The following is a 20,226-nucleotide window of genomic DNA, read 5'->3' on the forward strand; positions in this document are numbered from 1 at the left end:
TTCCTGCAATTTGCCCTGAAGTCATTCAACAAGATAGGACTGTCATGCTTGAGTCTGAGGAAGTACCAGCGGGTTTTACACTGTAAAGTTAAACTCTGAATCATCACACTCAACAGTTGTGTTTTGTCTCAAGCAATGTCTTTAATTTTTCATTTGCATCTTTTCTCTCAAGAAGTGCTGTCGATTTCACACAAAAAAAAACTTAATGGTGTATCTACAATTCCTGAAGCAAACCCGTCTTCAGCACAGAAGCCGGAGAGCTCCAAGATGTTTTGTAAGATAACTAATATATACTATAACAACATTACGCAGCTCCCTTTTCTTATCACAGACACATGACATCATAGCCACTTGGGATGACTTTGGCTTTCAGCATAATGACTGTGAAGACATTATTACCTCCTCTGGGGTTGGATAGAGGCTGTTTCATTCGAGACAGCACCTGCCCCGCTGTATGTCTAGGTGCAGCCCTGATGACTAACAAGCCTTGACTTACCTTCACCTCACCCTCTTTATTAAACATATACTCAGACCTGAGGGATACATGTGAAAATCACAGCAATTACTCATCAGTAACAACAAATAAAATAGTGTCACTGAAGCAGAAACACGTCAAATGCTTATTTATTTATCTATCATGCTCCTTTAACACTGGATAACATATTAATTGCATTACGTTGTCATAGAGCTTTAGATATGCATTCGCAGCTGGCCACTGCTCTCAGGGGAAACTGAGCCAGAATGAGTTGAAAAGCGTGGGCTCTGGTTCACGCTGGGATCTGCTAGGAGAGGAAGTGAGGAGGTGGAACATCTGGACTTCATTTGTGTGCTCCAGACTGGAGAAAAGGTCCAAAAATAGGCTCAATAAATATTTTCTATATTAATTGCTGTCCACAAACCCCGCTTCATCGTTATATTTCGAACCTGAGACTCGCGACTCTTAATGGGCATATGACGTTTTCCAAAATATCTGTCTCTCTCGTGTGTGTATGTGTGTGTGCGTGTGTGTGTGTGTGTGTGTGGGTGTGTGTTTGTGTGCGCGCCCCTCTGACGCTCTACAGCCCCGTGGAGCTGTTGTTCCCAGAGAGGAGGAGGACAATCAGACGGACTGTTGGATTAGAGCAACAAAAGAGAAAGTGCTGTTAAAAAAAAGTCTTCTTTGGCTTTCATCGCTCTTCTTTTTTTTTCTTCTTCTTTTTTTTTTTTTTTAAATAGTCGCGCTTTCGGGTGTTTGTTTTTGGTACGGTTGGTACGGTTTCCGCGGTGGCGCACAGACCCGGTATGGATTTACCAAAGACTAGACGAGACACGCCGTCTAGTCCTCCACCAAAGTTTTGATTGTCATCGCTGCCTCTCGACCCCAGAGCAGAGGAAAGCGCCGAACTTTGAAGCAGCATTTCTGGAAAGTGGTGACCACATGTGAGGACATTTGGAGACATATTTTTGTCGGAGCGTCTTTTCGCTGCTCTCTACTATATATCTCATGGGGTAAGTCAAATATGGTTAGTGTGACAGTCTGCATGTGCTGCAGCAGCCTAACAAAAGGAACTGATGTCTCTCTCGTACTACTGTAAAATGCAATGCAGTTTTACATGAAATGAGCTAATTTCAACCCTTCACTCGGGGTTTTCTTTAAATACATCAACGATCACTCATACGCGTTAGTAATGAACTGAAAGTCTCCATTGACGCACAAAAGTATCGAAATATGTCGTTGACTCACAAACACCTACATGACAGCAGAATGGACCACAATAAGCAACACGCCACTTTTGCACGGAACACCACGGCGACCATAAATTATCTTCAGTTACTCGCCACAAGCAAACACTACTGCAGCAACTGTTAATATTTGGATTCCGTGTGTCAGCCACGTTAGTTTGTGTTTTAATGAATAACACTGTGTGGTGTTACTTATTAACACGCAGGGCTACAGCTGTCGATCATACGAGGGGGGGGGAACGAACGACAGTTTGCTGCATCATGTTGTCTGTATAGCTGTTGTTGGCTGAGATGAGCTGCTTGCACCCCAGCCGCGACCTCGCAGGGGCCTCCACACACTCATTCACACACACATTTCCTTGGAGCCGTTGCGCAGCCTGCTGTGCCCCCTCACCCCTCCGATGTTGTTGAGGCTTGTTCATCCGTCACTCTAAAGAAGGCATTGTGCTGAAAGGATGTATTAATAAGACAAAAGCCCCCATTATCCCCATGTACCAGAGTTAATCTCATGGGGCAGGAGATGTGCTCCCCAGAGGAAGGCAGCACAGAGATTTAACAAGCAAGGTTTTAACAGACTACAGTACATTGTTGTCAGAGATTAAAAATGAGCAAATCTTAAAATATCAATTTGAATACACTGTCACAATAACATGCATCTGTATTAAAGATATGCTATCTATCTATCTATCTATCTATCTATCTATCTATCTATCTATCGACCAGTGTCATTGTATATTGGAACATTTGCAGGACTTCCTTCTATGCCATCTTTTGTAGGCCCTGTGATTACATTTCCTTATCACCACTATAAGGCCCGAATGACCAAACAGCGTGCTGTTTCCTTGTGTCCGAAAGAGTAAACCTGCAGAGAGGGATACATAGGTGTCAGCAGTCCAGCCATGGGGCATCCTGTTGTGGGAGAATCCTCAAATCACAGTGAGATAAGGTGATAAGGATGAGGAACTAATGTTTATTACCCAGATAAAAGCCCACATCCATCATCCTCTATCCTGTGGACGGTCTGCTTCAGTCTACACAGTGTTGTACTCATTAGCAGGCTGTCTGAAACTGAAAAGGGCTTGTGACAGCATTATCTCGAGCCCCAGCCACAGGGTGAGGAACCAAAGTCTGAAATGCACACAGATGCTACAAAGCTTGTTGAATTAAGACAAACGTCTAACTGTGATAACATCAGGAGCAGGCGGTGAAGAGAAAGCACGCTCAGTAGCATTAGCAGAGGACTATCAAGTGTTGAAGGCCCTGTCAGCAGGTTCATTGATGCTGGCGTTGTGCAAGAGCAGCTTGGTTTGTTTGGGGGGTGCACGGCCACTCATGGACTCAGGTGCTTCTCCCAGCATGCCTTGGACTGGCTGGAGACAGGGCATGATACAGCCGGCCTGCTGTCTGCGTTTGGCCAATGTGACCACATGCCTGATTGCACCAGAACAAAACCAAAAACCACCCCACTAGGCCTGACCGCTGCCAGGCTTCTTCACACACTTCACCATCCTTGGCCTTGGCAAACCCCAGGGTGCCGTGAACAGCGTCAACTTATTGGCCAGACACTCCACAGCTCCAGGCAGGAGCACAAATGGTATTAGTCTTACCAGTCTATACAGAGGGACTTTAAAATCGTTTATGTTAAGAGCGCAGGCAAACTGGCTCAGTCCAGCAGCCCATGACATCATGAGTTGAGGATCTGTATGTTGCTGACCCAGCTCGCTGTGCTCAGTGGCCCTGCTTTCCTCTACAAGATGACTGCTGTAATTGGAACCTCCCAATGGGGACTGCCAGGGATAGCGTGAGAAATGAAGACAAATAGATGAGTTTAGTAAATAAATAGATGTATAAGTGCATGGATGGATAAATAAATGTATTGTAATTTAGCGGTGGGAACTGGATTTGGGGGACTTTTTTTAATGGAACAGGTCACTAGGGGAGTGAAGGCGGGGATGGGTGGGCGGTGTCGAACCCTGAAGGATGCTCGGGTTTCAGCTCAGGCCTGAGAGCGGTCTGCTACTAGGAAGCAGCGAGAAGGGTATTCCTTAGGGAGACTGACTTCTCTTTTGTTGTCTACACTCCCGACTTTATTAAGCCAGATTGGAGGGGTGACAACACTGTCAGATCACAGGAGCAACATGCCAGAGGCACGCTGGCTTTTACCTGGTTAAATGAAACCAGTCAGAGGTCATAACTTTCAAAAGAGAATAGGAACCTTGGCAGATCACAGGAGACAATGCATGTGTTTATACATTGATTTTTCTCTGTGATGGTAATAGTGTTCTGCAGAGAGCAATCTGGGTTCTACAGGCTCAGAGTTTTAGCTGGTACTCCCTCTTTAGCTGAAAAACACTTTCCTTGGGTGTGGCAGCTGGAGCAAAATAAACGCCTTCTGTTCACAGGCTCCCGAAGCGCAAGTCACAACACACAGCTGAGAGCTGGGAGTGTCTCCGATCAGAGAAATAAATAGGGCAACCTCTGCTTTTTACCCATTTTGCTAACACAATTGCGAATAGGATGTCACTAAAGGTCACTAAAGACTGCTTTGCCCTCTGTTGGGGGTTAGAGAAATACACATGCACACTTACTTGCACTGTCTCTCCTTTTCAAAACAACCTTCTCAATTGCTGTCAGTGCCGTTCTGAGTATCATATAAACATTTACATAAGCTGATTGGTGGAGACTATTCAAGGATGGTGTTTTACCCAATGACAGAATCTATTAGCTTTAAAGTCTCCTGTTACATTCCTTTTCCACTTGAAGGACTTGGACAAACTATGAGACCCCCCATGACCAGGCACTAATGCTTGTAGCAGCATGCCATAATTTTTTCTGCGGTGCGGATAAGGCTGTTCGTCTTCTGTCAGATTTCAAGCTGGGACCAGCCCCTTGCTTCAAATAGCTGTCAGTTGCCAATAATGTTTTTTTTTTTAAGCCTTGACAGGCATTTTTCATTGTGCAACATTGCTCCACAGACATGAACATTATATATCTTTCAGAGAAATGTAAATTGAAGACCAGGTTTTTGGTTACTGCTGTGGCTTTGGATGACTTTTGAAGTTTGAATTTATTGAAATGATAGCCCCTTGAGATGTAGCATCTCACTGTCGAGGGGGTCGGCAGCACCTTGCAACCTCTCCTCATGTTATGCAATGTGATTTATGATTGGATGGGAACAACCTCATACAGTCTGTTCTAGCAGCAGGCTTAATCAGTGTGGTCATGTTGTGGTTTCCTGATTTCTGGCCATTCTCAGCACTCACGCTAAAGCAATCTTGGAGCAGGTACACATGAAGATGCTGTGGTTTGGGAGACCTCCCCCTCCTCTTCTTTCTTTCTTCTTCTCTCTTGAAAGCCTTTGGTATCCAGTCAGCTTTGTTTGTGCAGCTGGAAAACTCAGCGGGATTACTTCAACACCCCACCTCCCCAGATCCAGAAGTAAGCTGGAGACAGTTTTCTTGGATTTTGAATTGCCCCATGCAGCCAGTGAGAGCCTGTTGAAGCCATTAATTTTGTTCAGAACTGAAAGTTAACTTGATCGTCTCCCAATGAGCTCTTTCAGATTCTCAAATGACTCTCTCAAACTTACAAACACGTAAACCAAATAGTCAACTGTGATGGCCTGTTTTGTTAGAAAGAGCTATTAAGATTGTTTATCCGGTGAAGACCTCAGCTTCAGTCTATCCAGGCTGAAAGACACGATGAAATTAACCTCCAGCCAAACACAAGCCGGGTCATGACAAAGGCCAGACTGCTCCATTGCAACCGACAAATTGAGTAGAAGTGGAATCTGTTTACTTAAACTAATGTGACAACTGCTCCAACGTCCATTTCAGATGAGCCTTGTCTCGGTCAAAGTCAAGTAGCTGTTGCCTTGTACCCTCTGAAAAGCTACACCACAGCAATACTCACTTTCTGACCTGTTTGTTATTTTTGCAAAATATTCCTTGGCAAGCCACTCTGCCCAAACCTTGCACAAGGCTTGTAAAGCTGAATATAAAAACAAGTTATTTACAGTGGGGCCTTTTCTCTGAAAATGTTTTACTCATTTAATGTTGCCAGGATGTAAAACAGACATACTATTCCTTTCAAAAAATCCCCTCAGGTCTTTTTGCATGCACACATTTACTGGTCTTAATGCAGGTTGTATTGCGCACACACACACACACACACACACACACACACACACACACACACACACACACACACACACACACACACACATCTTTACAGTTTAAGATACAATGTCCTCATGCCAGAGAGGTTGATTTATGTTGAGTTGTTAAAGGAATACATTTGCTCTTCGAAGTAACACATTCTTAAATTGTATAAAATACAGAGGAACTGTGGACTATGTGGACACAACAATGTTCCCTCTCCAGGCAACCGTGTTTTTCTTTAACGACAAAGCAGTGTTTAATGGATGTGTGTTTGCCAGAGGAGCATGGAGCTGTTTTCCTATGCTGGGCCATGAGGAGAGATGGTGGGCCTCCATCAATTTATCATCTTAAAGGCAGAACCAATCAGGGCGGCTTTGTGCCCCTGTGTGTCAGCCTATGTAGATGGTATAATTTTGCCATTGTGCAGGGCTTTGCTTTGTCGCCAGCACCTTCCCTTCTCTTCTTCCCTGTGACAGTCTGTCTCACTGCAACATCAGCGGAACAAACATGGATGTCACAGCAGCCCTCCATGCTACCAACATACACAATTACATGAGTATATGTTGTCTAGTGTTCCTTGGCACGCCATGCAACAAATAATCACAAGATCTCTCACGGCAACCTTGCAGTTTTCGATTGAAGAAACAGAACATGAGAAGGGGTGGAATTCAAGGTCTAGCAAGAGAGTAGAATAGGAGCAGGGAGCCAGGACAAAAGAGACCTAAACAAGGGTTCAAAGCCATTCATTAGGGAGACCTCATTGTAAAGACAAGGACATGGGAAGGTGTGAGAGTGGCTGAAACTTGAATCGAGCATGCCTCAGCATTCAGGTTTCTGATGCAGTCCAGCCAGACTTGATCTAACTTCTTCCTGCGGTACATCAGCCAGAGTGCACCAGTGCACCAGTCCTCCGTCTGTGTTGAGGACGCCAAGTGGTTAACATTAGCCTACCTATACACGCACTAACCCAAAACAGTTTATCGCTGTTCCATGTAAAGCTTGAATTCTGAGAAAAGTCTATTACTTTTTCATGCTGAGCAAGTCTCAGGACAGATTGCACATGCATGCTGCAGAAATCTTTTTCTTTTTGTCTTCAAGGATTAATGATAAGGACGATAATGTATTTGTAATTAATATCAGTGAAGCTACATGAAACAACATTTCAGTTCTGAGGAAGTAGTAGTAGAGCTCCAGTTTCCTGAATCGAGAGCTGATTATGTAGAGTGTGTGCTCTAATAAAGTCTTTAATAGGAGACTATAAGAACATGTCTGCCCCAGATGTGTGCTAAATAAATCCTTCTTGATGTGCATTTAATCACCTCTTTGTGGCCTTGTCTTTTGATCTCTGTGGTGAAGTTTAAAATATATGAGAGGAGGAGGGGGTGTTGGAGTGAGGACGATGTGGCTCTGCAAATGAAGGACAAGCATGAAAGGGAAATATGCAAACTAGAGCAATATTAAAACATGAATAATTTGGAAGACAGTTACTTAAGTTGACAGGAATGGTCCGAGAGTGAAGGTATTACAGTAATTGCCTCTCAGGCGCCACCCTTGGAGATTCCTCCCCCCAACCCCAAATGGGGCAGACTGGGGGTGGGGGTGTCTGCTGGTCCTGCCGGTCATGCGGGCTATGGCTCCTTAGGCTGTATGATGCCTTTTTTTTACGCAGCTCTTTGTCTCCAGCTACTCTCACTGCCATTCTAAGAGCCACAGCACATGAACAACTGCCATAAATAAAGCATCGCAAAGTTGCAAGAGATGAACTGACTGAGGAGAGGAACAGAAAACAAGTCACTTTGAAACAGAAAAAAACCCCTTTTTGTTCCTGGTTGAACTGTGTTGACAGACTGGACCCCTCAGAAGAGGCTGTACCCAAACTGTCAAACTGTTTGACGAGCGAAAGGGTAATCCCTAGTTAAATGATGAAACACCATGTATTGGGGACACCCACTCCCTAATATTCAGCCGCTTATATGCAGTTTTTATGAGTTGTGTTAGTGTAATAACGGACAAAGAGAGAGGAAGGTCTGCTTTCGGAGCTAAAATTAAACCTTGAACACAGAGTGAAAAAAAATGAGAAAGAACAGCTTCACCTGTCATTAAAAAGGAACTGTTCCTCTCTATTTTTTTTTTCCTAAAAAAGGATGTGATTTCTGATGTCTGCGATATGGTTTTGCAAGTTACAGCCATTTCTTGGACACATTTTTTTTTCTCTGTTAAATTTGTTGTTCCCCCAGTTGAGTTCCTCTCCAAGCTAGAAACTGTGAGATATTGCAGGCCCCCATCTCATATCTCTCAGTCTGTTCTTCATCTAGACTGTGCGAGTTACAGCGCGACACTGAAACAGGCTCTCTTCGCTCTTGTTTGTACTTCCCTTTAAAACAACCAGTTTTCATTTGTCTGGGGATTTTCATGAGCGGGTGGTGTTTCAAAACAACAGAGCCTGCCAACTTATTTGCCTGTATTTTCACTCCTCCATCCTCCAGCCCACACTTTTGTCCCTTGATCACTACCAGAATGTGTCAGACTCTCTGTCTCTCTGAAATTGAACTACCTTGATTTTCGGCGTTTAGGAAATCAGTAAATATATCTGTACATTTCTATTCAAATGGGTAAGAAAGAACAAAAGTGAGTGCATGCTTAGCACTGAATGCGTAGCATGAATGCGTAGCATGAAACAGAGAAAACAGCGACGGCTTAAGATAAGATCACGCAGTCATGATCAAGGATATAAGAACTGCTCTGGGTTTATTTTGACCTCACAGAAGAGACGCTGCTTACCACTTAAAAGAGTAGCCCTGTGAGACTATTTAGTCTGTGCTGTGATCAAGGTTGTTTAAAGGACCAGTCATGTCCCAGCGGCAACATGAGTCCTCTACATCCCAGTTACAGTAATACTGGAAATGCTTTTTCCTGGAAATTGACTGCGGACAATCAATAGTGTTGCTGTGTTGATGTGAAAAGGTTTCACACACAGAGCCGCGGGGCACAGAGATGGATAGACGCTGCAGCCACCTGCCAGTAGACACAGTCCAGCCCGTGTTTTCATTAGTCGCAAAGCGTGACTGCACGGAGCTGCTAGATGCAAGAAAAAAGAAAAGAAAAATGCCTGCCATAACAAGCCCATGTGTGCAGTGGCTTGCGACGGCTTAGAGAAGCACTGAGCTGGCTATGTAAAGACAATGTCGTCGTGCATAAGGAAACGGAAAAATGCAGGAAACAACTGTAGGTGTGCATCTTTCAGTTTAGTCATTTCCCCGTGGTAGCAGTGGTGAAACTTTGTGGTGCTAATAGTTAGTTGCGTTATCTCCCATGTGTCTGGCATGTCAACACTTGACTGTCAAAATGCTCTGATGACATTGCTGTGCTTTGCATTTGAAATTTTCCCTCCAAAATGCCACTTGCTCTTCTACTGTTTGAAGTCATATTCACACCTTTTGGTTTACATCCGTTGCAATACTAAAAAAGACACCTTCAGATTATTCGTTTGAGTGTAAAAACTCAGAGGTTTTCCCTTGGAACTCACCATTGACAGGGCTCAATCCGAGGGGCGGGATAAACTAAATAAAGGGATAAAACTCTGAACACATCTTCCTTTTTTAAGAATGATTTCAGTGCCGTTCTTTGTTCTTTTCTCAAAGAAAAGCTTAACTCCAAGTCTTCCAGAAGACCGCTGTTCCCAGCAGCAGCAGCCATAAGCCCGCCCACCGAATCTATACACGATGTGATTGGCCTGACCAGAGTTTGGTTTTTCCAGCTCGCAAGCCAACGGAGAGTGCCTAGACTCCTAGGCTGTAAATTAAATTTGCTGCCGCTAGGGTTCATCTAGATTTCTAGGCTATGATTTTTGCGGTTTAACGCCCAATCTCCATCACTCCTGTGCCTCACACACAGCTGCTATCGCTCTGAAATACTTAGATTTCTTCCTCATATGAGTGCTGGTCGGTCGTTATGGTGGTAGCCCCCGCAGACTGTCCTTTGGTCTGGTCAGTTAGAAGATGCTGGACACAAGGAGCAGAGGAGAGAAAATAGGTGTAGACTGATTCCATTTACAGTTATAGCAAAGCACTTTTAGAAAGTATACACTGATACCACCAGTAACGGCTGTGAAACTGAACAGGAAAGAACAAATCACAGCAGCAGATGCTTTCTGTGTTTCCATGATGGATTACCTTGTGGCTCAGATTAAGTCTATTTCAGAAGAAAGGCCTGGTGTCTTGTAGAGGGCGCAGCAAGTCATGTAGTCAAATGTACATGATTCACTTTTTCATATTATAGTCCAAACAAAAAAGATCTTTGTATAATAGTCTCATGCTGCTGGCTTTTTATGAGCATATTTTGTGCTGTGAAAAAAAATATCAGGCTGGATTGGTGCCATGTTGCCACTACAGCGGCTTGTGAGCAGGGAGTGTGAAGGGCAGTTGGAGAAAGATGTGTAACAGGATGTTTCAGACCACAAACTGCTCAACAGCGAAACACACTGAGGGATTCTTCTAGGTAAACAGTAAACACCATTCAATGCAAACAAGATAAGCTGCAAATGTAAACTGCCTAAACACAAGGTTAGTCACCGCTCTTATCTAGACCAAAATGTTTGTGAGAGCTTGTACCATTCACCCCAAGAAAGTAGAGCCAGGTTTAAGTAGAATGTGACAGGTAGCAGGTGGTGTAATCGGGCGGGTTGCCTTGGTTTTTGGTGAGCAGACGCTCTGCTAATTGGGGCTTATCAGGTGTTTCTGGGAAAAACACCTGAGGCTTTTGTGCAGCTGTCAGTCTCAAGATGGAGAGGGGAACTTTGTCTCTTGTTAAGATTAGGAGAAAACAAGAGTCAGCTTTCAGCAGCACCCTTTTGAATCATCTTTTGGGAGATAGAGATGATATGCAGCTGTTTGCAACTGTGGTTCAATGGTTGATTAAAATGTTATCTGTAAATGTGGTTGTGAAAAGTAAGTAGTATGTGAAAACCCTTACATGTACACAGCGTGTGTGAACGTGCACCACAAGAGCATCTCTGCATTCTTTTTTAAATGATGAGAAATGGGTAGTCTTGGTGATGTTAAGGCTCACATAAGCTTTCTGATAGGAAATCCTGTCTCAGGTGTCTGTCTCTTGTTTGACTTCCTTTGTCTCTTTGGCTTTTGTTTTTACCCTCCAGTCCACAGTTGTTTCTTTCACCACCTCTTTCTGTAGCCTCTCTACACCTTCACCTACATAACAGGACTTTGACAGTTGTTTATTAAACCAAAACAACTCAAAATGTTCCATCATCTATGTTCCAATAAAAAAATCTACAATTAAAAAGTATTTCCAATATCTACAAACTAATGTATATGCATTACTTTGGGAACAATGTAAGATTATGTTTAAGTGATAATGGAAGAATTTGAGAACGAGTTTCAAGTTATTTCCACAATTAAAGTTGCACGTAAGTACTTGGATATGCTGTCCCAAAAGTAACACTTTTAAGTACTACAGTAGTACTACACTTAGGTCTACTTTAAAAAATGATGAATGCAACTTAAATGTAGATTTATTAAATTTAAGTTACAGTGAAATATATCTTTAATGCATAAGTGCAAAAGTGTATTTAGTTGAATTGATTGGAAGTGTATACAGGCAATACTACACAACATCTGATGCACAAGAAATATATTTGAATATACTTTAAAGAAGTGGTGTAACAGAATGTTACCGCCTCTGGTTGTAGAATTTAAATTCTAATATTTTATATTCTTTTAAAATTGTAGCAAAATATTAATCAGCTCAAAGAATAATAGATATACATGAACACCTTACTAGTAATATTAACATGATTTTATATATTTTTTCCATTTGTTGACTAATTACTGAAGTATAGGTTTTGGGGGTTGTGCTGCTGTTGCTATCCCATTGTGTTAGTTTAGAAAGGAGTCATTAGTCGGCATGGCGTGACAACATTTTTGACAATGTGTTACGTCTATTGTGGAAGTGTGACAGTGATGTCTGGGTCGTACACAGGGCACAACTTTGACGACAAGTCGGTCAGGAAGGAGGGTTTACATAGCAGGAAGTCTGCACTCCTGTCGACCAATCACTGTGGAAACTGTCTGAATGGCAATCGGCAGGTAGAGGGGCGGGGCACGGCTGTGACGAGGCGGTGCTGTAGACAAACCAGCCCGTCAGGTTTCACAAACACACAGTAAAATCCTTGTGATGACAGACGCCAAGGACTGGAGGTGACCGGACGACCTCGAGCTGTCCACACAACACATGTGAGACCTGTCCAAAGCAAACCGGGCCGAGCTGAGAGAAAAACAAAGATGAAGCAAAAAGCAGTTGGTTTTTTTCCTAGCGGACTGGAGACTGTGGAGATACAGAGCTGGTGTTTATCGCCTGACTTTTCCATCAATAAAATCATTATATGCTGCAATAATGTAACCTAATGTAATTATGCTTGTGCAGCTGGCACATGTGTTCAGCCTCAAGCCTCTTATTTGTGTCTATTAATGGAGCTGAAAAGGATGGGGAGGGGGAGACAAGCTACCCTGATACAGCAATTCTGATAAGGGAGTGCTCAACTGTAAATAAATGTCTGCTATGATACAGTTGCAGCAGCCAAATGGAAGTGTGCTGTCCCATTGTTAAGGCTGAAGGGCAATGCTATCCACACTGAAGGAGACTATTGTTCTTTGTTCCTGCTTCAGGAAATAGTGTGCTGGTTATTACTGGCAACCAATAGCAGCTATGTGTCGAACCTGCCTGTATGCAGGGGAATGATTTGCTGCCAATTAGCCGTGTGTGTGTGTGTGTGTGTGTGTGTGTGTGTGTGTGTGAGGAAAGATTTCTGTGCGCGTGCAGAGTAAAGTTCTGTGTGCACGCAGAGTAAAGTTCTGCACGGTGCAACGCGTCACATGGATGAGTTTGTACATGTGGACGTCACAGTGATGTCTCAGATTCCAGCCTTTGTGTCCAGATGCCGTTCCACATGCATGCTCTCTGTCTGGCTTTGTCTCGTTTCCCTCTCCATCTTTCAGTCTCTCAGATTTTGAGTAAAAGCCCAGCAGAACAGAGACATGGTTCAGCCCCAGTTTACACTAAAGGTTTCCAATTAAGAGCTAACTGAAGAAGACAAGCAGTGGAAGCATCAGTGTTGAATTACCTCTGGAGCTGGCCTGCAGAGGGATCATGTTGCTTACTGACAGGTTTAAGATACCAGCTCCACCTCTAATTAGATTTCCAGAGCCTCCAACTGTCCTTAGTTTGCAGCCCTGGAGCTGCAGCCCATTTTATTTTGTTTTGGTTTCTCTTCGAAAAAGAGCTATCTCAATAATTTGAAGCCACAATCTGGGTTCACAATAGCCTGACAAGCCAGACCCAGATCAAGATGTTGGGTCTGGGAACTCGCCATTGACAGGGCTCAATCCGAGGGGTGGGATAAACGGTTGTCTTTCAAATTCCCTCTGCACGCAATAGGATAGCGCTACAACCAACCAGAGCAACGAAGAAGGTAGCAGAGCTAGTTGATAGATTAAACTTTTGCCGTATCCGGTCGGCAAAACTCTGAACACATCTTCCTTTTTTAAGAATGATTTCAGTGCCGTTCTTTGTTCTTTTCTCAAAGAAAAGCTTAACTCCAAGTCTTCCAGAAGACCGCTGTTCCCAGCAGCAGCAGCCATAAGCCCGCCCACTGACTCTATACACAATGTGATTGGCCTGTCCAGAGTTTGGTTTTTTCAGTTCGCAAGCCAACGGAGAGTGCCTAGACTCCTAGGCTGCAAATTAAATTTGCTGCCGCTAGGGTGCGTCTAGATTTCTAGGCTAGGTTCACAAGGCTTTTGTTAAGTTTGTTAAGGTGCGTCATTATAAAACTTAGGTCAAAGATTTTCCACATTGGTTTCAAACTAGTAAGCTTATTTATGTATTTAGACTATAACAACATATGCCCATAAAGCACCATAAGACATAATGTCATTGTGTGCAGGGTTTTCCCGCAGAAAATTAGTTTTAGTTAAGGTGGTGGTGGTGTGGTGTGGTGTGGTGTGGGGGGAGTTGCCATCTGACCAATAGCTTCACTCACTCAAAGCAGATAGTATGCGTGAAATAAAAACAGGACACGTAATTTCACTGTGTGTAGTTTTTAACTACGGTAATATAACATAAGATAAGATAGACTTTATTAATCCCACACTGGGGAAATTCCTGTGCTACAGCAGCTCAAAAGAAAAAAATTTACACACATCAGAATAACATAAATACACATTAAGTAGACATAGGAGAAAAAGTATTCATAAAGTAGAAGTAATGTAAAATATATAATATAATAAAATATAATTAGTTATAATAATAATAGTAATAAATCAAACATAATAAAACAAACATATTTACACAATAAACACCCTTATATAAACAGACAGTATATAAACACAGATATACAGATGAGTAAGGTGCGGATGAGTAGAGATTACATACTACACAGTTGAAGGTAACAGAGAGTAATAAATATATAAATATGCATAGTGCAGAATATTGTCCAGTGATGGCTCATATTGCACAACATATTGATCCTCATAACCACTGAAAACTGTCAAAAAATCAAACCCAAAGTCCAATTATAATGGACGTTATCTGACATTAAGCGTTTCTGCTGCAGTAGATTTAGATCATTCACTTATTTTATTTATTTATTTTTTGACGACATAGTTAAGGCAGCAGGCGCGCATTGCTTAGGCAGCCACCTTAACTGCAAAGTGCTGCGGGAAACCCTGGTGTGGAAACACAATGTGGAAAATATTTAGTGTACTGAATACTTTTGAATCGTGACATGCCAATTAAAATGTCGATGATTTACTTTGGATGCGCCAAATCAAGTCTTACAAAACTTTTTCTGATAAAGTCAGGGAAACCCCCCACCTTTTCCTCTCAGTATCTGTCTGATTTGCTGTTAGCTTGTGTGAACTGGTTAGAAGGGGCAGGTTGGGATGAAGAGGTCTGGCCAGGGGCATAGCACAAAATTCTGGGCCCTGTGAAAGGCATTTTCTATGGGCCCCTTCCCGCATCCACAGCTATTCATTCTAGCATCTTTTTGGGCCATCCTCACATGAGGGCCCTGGGTACTCAGTCCCCTTTCCCCCCCCAGTCTGACGCCCCTGGGTCTGGCTGATCCACAAGCTATGCTGAAGTTTCAAGAGGTAGCTCACTGGAGTGGAATGGTTCGCTCCCCACAACAATGCTATGTGTTGACAGCCGAGTGCTCGGACAGGGTTAGTGGAATGTCCCCTTCAGACTGCAAGCCCTTTGTCTAAGCACCAGCACTCACAGAGTATTTAATCTTCCACCTGAAGATGATCTTTGCCTGCACAGGTTCACCAGCCAACAAAAAAAGGAAAGATCTTTGCATGTCAATATTCCTTGGTTTCCTCAGAGTTATTTTTAATGATAACATGTAACTCCTTTGTGAGCCATTATTACTTTCCATTCCTTTTAGAACGCAATAATCTGCAACTGTTGCCTGCGTGGGTGTTTAGTTTGGGATGTAACAAATGGACTCAGTAAGTGCAGTGTGTTCACTATGTGGCCATTCATTTATGTCATGTGGTTGTTGGTCTGTTACTTTAAATGTAAATGCCAGCTCTTTATTTTGAATCTGTTTATCTGTTAGGTCACCTCCGCAATGAACACCCCTGATAATAAGGGGTGTTCATTGCTGGATATCCACTTGAATGTTTAGTTTCCACTGTACATACTTGGGAACAGGTTGTTGCCTGGCTACTTTGTTTTGCTAGAAGACTTTGACTTTGGCGAGTGCATTGCTATGTTTAAAATGAATGTTTGCTTTGTCACAGTTTATTTCATTAGTGCAACTGAATTTCCCTTGTCAGTAATCCAGGCCTTCTCTTCCTTTCTGTGTGTCTGCAGGTGACCCACATAGAGCTCCTTAGACGTGACCGTGGGAGCAGACTCCCTCCCAGCCTGGAGCCTCTTCCTGTCCTTTCCTTAAAGGCAATGATTATTGGCTTAGACCTTCTGCATAACTCCACTGTGTGAATGAATCTTTGTTGTAAAGCCGCTGTGCTCTGCCACCCTGTCACCATGAAGAGCAAGTATTCCCAATACTACGATCAGAGTCTGATCCCCTCCTACTATGCCTTTGTAAATAACATGACCACCCAGGAGCTTTTATACTCACGTAGTGAAAATAAAAAGCAGCTCACCACACTCAACATTGTCATCGTGGTCCTTTGCACCACCATCATCCTGGAGAATCTTCTTGTTCTCATTGCCGTCTGCCGCAACAAGAAGTTCCACACTGCCATGTTTTTCTTCATCGGCAACCTGGCATTCTCTGACCTGCTGGCAGGCTCGGCCTACATAGCCAACATTTTCCTATCAGGACCAAGGACCTTTGACCTGATGCCTGTGCAGTGGTTCATCCGGGAGGGAACAGCGTTTATTGCTCTGGCAGCTTCAGTCTTCAGCTTGCTGGCAATAGCTACAGAGCGCTATATTGCTATCACCAAGGTTAAGGTGTACGGCTCCACCAAAACGTGCCGCATGTTCCTCCTGATAGGAGCTTGTTGGGTCACCTCCATCCTGCTTGGAGGACTTCCCATCATCGGCTGGAACTGCATCAATGACCTCCCTGAATGCTCAACTGTATTGCCACTCTACTCAAAGAAATACATCCTCTTTGTGGTCACCATTTTCAGCCTCATACTACTCTCCATTGTCATCCTCTATGTGAGGATCTATTTGATTGTTCGCTCCAGCCACCAGGAAGCGACAAACTCACCAGCCTATGCCCTTTTGAAAACTGTCACTATAGTGCTGGGTGTCTTCATCATGTGCTGGCTGCCTGCTTTTACCATCCTCCTCCTAGATTCATCCTGCAGGATACAATTTTGCCCTATCCTCTCCAAAGCAGACATCTTTTTTGGCTTTGCCACTCTGAACTCGGCACTTAACCCATTGATCTACACACTGCGCAGCAAGGACATGAGAAAGGAGTTTCTGCGTGTGTTGTGCTGCTGGGGGGTGCTGCAAAGTGGGCGGCCAGCTGACCGTTGTCTGGTCCCTCTAAAGAGCTCCAGCTCTCTGGAACACTGCAGCCACAAACACGAACACCAGACCACACCAATCATGCAAGATTGTACCACCTGTGTCTGATATGGTGCAAAGACATCAGAGTACTTGAGTATGTTGAGAGTGTGTGTGTGTGTGTGTGTGTGTGTGTGTGTGTGTGTGTGTGTGTGCGTGTGCGTGCGTGCATGAGGGAAACCATGTGTGTGTACATGAGATCAAGAAGAGAGGCTGTGATGTGCTGGATAGAAAAATGAGAAGCAAGCACACCGTGGACTGAGATGCCTGGCAAGGCTACAATGCAGACTTTTTGTGTCTTTTTTCTTTTGTGTGAATTAGCAATCAGCATTCAATTGACTGCAGCAGGTGTAGAAACCCAATGTTCAAAGAGGGAACCAATTAAGTAAGCTTTTTCATAGGTACTCTCATTAATTAATATTGATTGCAATCCATTTTCATGTTTATGCCTGTTATGTTGTTATTGTTTTTCCTAAACCCAGATTGAAAGCCAAAAATAGAAACATAACATGCTTTATATCATAGTTATGGTGAGTTGTTTTGGTCCTTTCAAGAACTGAATCAATGCAAACTGCAAAGCTTTCCAAGTTGCACTTTGTAGATTACTTCACAGACTGTTGTCCTTAGTAAGGTTTAACCACATTACTCTCCTTTACTGATATATGTATACATGGGGCCCACAGATCCATCACTCATTCTTCATTATTCTACAGAGCTGGAGACAGTGATCAACTTCACTCAGCACTGCACTCCACAGAAGCCAAATTAGCACGAGTGCTCCCTTAACAAACCAGGGCTATATATTCCCTATATAACCTTGCTTAAACCATTTGATTAACTACAACAAACTTACATAATCTGCCTACATTTAATGCATGCAATTCTAACTTATTTGTAAGTGCTTATGTATGTATGATATATTCCAACTCCAGCTTCCATCACTAACACCCCTTCCCTCATTTGTCCTCATAATCTGTCCCTACTGCATTTACTGTTGTCTTTTGTATCTGAACAGTTTCTGTCGAGGAAGGCCTAATCAGAAAGCACATTTTCTGAAGTGAGTTGGCACTGATGAGTTTTACTCAATGACAGCTGTCCAGCTGTTTTGACAAACAGGGCCGATATTTTGACAGTGTTGAAGCAACGTAGCAGAAATGTGCTGTATCTGTTTGTGTCTTCCTCTTTGAGAATTAGGCTGAATGTATGTATGAAGTGTTTGGGGCAGGCGCTCCATTGTTGACAGTATTATTGATCATCATTTTGAATTACCAAGTCATTGACGAGCAGAGAGTGGGATGAACAGGGTAGATGACTCTCACTGTGAAGTCTTAAATAGCACCATGAACAAATTTTGTTTGTGAACATCCTGGTTTAATTTTCTAGCCATATGCCTTGTGCAGCTAAAGATGTAAACAAGTCTCATCTTTCCAAAGACCCCTCGCCTCCCTTGCAAAATAGGAGAAGATCCGGGTTCAAATGCACACAAGGGGATCTGCCCTCCTGGGAGGTCACCTTCATTCTCATTCTCTGACAGCTACAACATGTAACTTCCTTCTGCCACAGGAAGTCCTGTTTTTCTTTTTTCGGTTCCTGTTGTTCAGGGTTACACTAACCTTCCTTTACCACATTTAAAACTCTTCTCTCCCTCAATGTATTTTATATTGACTACCAAGTAGAAATGGTGAAAAGCACTTTGGCAGCTTCATTGATGTTTGCTTTCCCCCAGTTTTTTTTCAGATGGAGAGGTGTTTTTCCAGATGCTTCTGTGTACCTTGACTATGATGTTTTATAATAAATACATGAATAACTATGTATGTTTGTATGTAAGTATCTGTGTATTTTTGTACAGTTTGTATGATTCGTGTTGTATGAAATGTCTTGTGTGCAATAGCCTTTTGTGTCCAGTAGCACGCTGCCTGTGTTAAATCGGTACAATCTGAAACACTAATGTAGGTACATAAACGTTTTGTTAATTGCATTCCCTTTTTTTATGAAATAAATAAAATACTGAAAGAATCCGTTTTGAGCTGTACACAAGTTATTTGCGGCAGTAGCTTATCTGCAAGTCCTGATACACCTCCCTATTGTCATACATCTGAGAAGTATTCAAAATGCAGCATTTAATCCAAACATGCTCTGACAAGGTCAGCTCTAAAACTAGCTCCAACATGAAAGCCCAAAATTGTACATGCAAATGCGGCTTGGCCATTAATCATGGCTCTCTTACCTAATACAATTGTTCAATTGCTTAAAGGCTAAAGCAAGACAGGGCTATGATGGGAAGCTGGGCAGAGGGCAGGGAGGGTGAAATGGGGTGTGGTAAAGTAGAATGTCTATTTGTAAGATAATTTGTCTGAGAGAAGCATACAGAAAGGCCCCGGGAGAGGTTTTTGGGGTAAGGAGGAGACTTTGGGTGAGGGGAGAGGCTGACTTACCGTGGCCTTGGGAGAGTTGGGCTTGTTTCCTGTCAGACGTCCAGGATTCCTGGGTGGGAACATTGGCTGAATCAGCCCCAGGAGGCTGCGCTGCTGGGAAGTCTGCCAAGTCTTTCCAGTGCCCTGCAGGATATGACATCAGGCTCAAAAACCTGTAGGTGAAGTTGTATACACAAAATCATTTAAGCACATGAGACAGATGTGGGTTTGTCCTATAATACATCCATGGTTTGTCCCTGCAACATAGGGCGGATTGAAATACTTTCAAAAATAAACATGGACAAAAAAACAACACATGTATTAATAATCTGCACAAACAACTGCCTATAAACTAAAATGGATTACTGTTTAATTAAGAAGGTCTATTGATTGAATTTATATGAGAAAACTGGCAGTAAATGTGGCCAGATTGGATTTGCATGTAGGATACTTTTTTTAAACTTTATAACAGGGAGAGGATACACAATCATGATTTGACAACCTGAAAAAGCCAGACTCCTATTTTCAGACTATCAATGACATACTGCCACCTAGTGGTAAAATGGGCATTTAGCTAGCCATATTGTAAGGATGTTTTCGCCATACATCATACCACCATACATTTAACTACTAGTCTACCTAATAGAAGTCGCTCAAATGTATATGTGTATCTACATATAAAAAGAGAGACAAAGAAATCTTTAGCCTGGATCGTAATCCTAAACATAAATTGCGGCAGGAAAGTGAGCCGTCTACAGCTGTTACCCTACACTTACACACATATTCTCTATTACTAAATATTTAAACCGTCTTTGACAAGTGGCTGTCGATCAGACTTGATTCCTTGCGGCACATTG

At 42.9% G+C, this 20,226-nt stretch overlaps 1 protein-coding gene across 1 annotated transcript; it reads left to right on the forward strand.

Annotated features, from left to right (window-relative positions):
- Positions 1 to 1,032: 1,032 nt before the first annotated feature.
- Positions 1,033 to 18,973, forward strand: s1pr2 (sphingosine-1-phosphate receptor 2). Its single transcript, XM_078269476.1, has 2 exons — positions 1,033 to 1,488; positions 15,777 to 18,973. Exon 2 carries the CDS (start codon positions 15,906 to 15,908, stop codon positions 17,022 to 17,024), a length of 1,119 nt encoding a protein of 372 aa, XP_078125602.1. The 5' UTR covers positions 1,033 to 1,488; positions 15,777 to 15,905; the 3' UTR covers positions 17,025 to 18,973.
- Positions 18,974 to 20,226: the final 1,253 nt, after the last annotated feature.

This window comes from Sander vitreus, chromosome 15 (genome assembly GCF_031162955.1).
Source record: "Sander vitreus isolate 19-12246 chromosome 15, sanVit1, whole genome shotgun sequence".
In the NCBI taxonomy this organism is placed as follows: domain Eukaryota; kingdom Metazoa; phylum Chordata; class Actinopteri; order Perciformes; family Percidae; genus Sander; species Sander vitreus.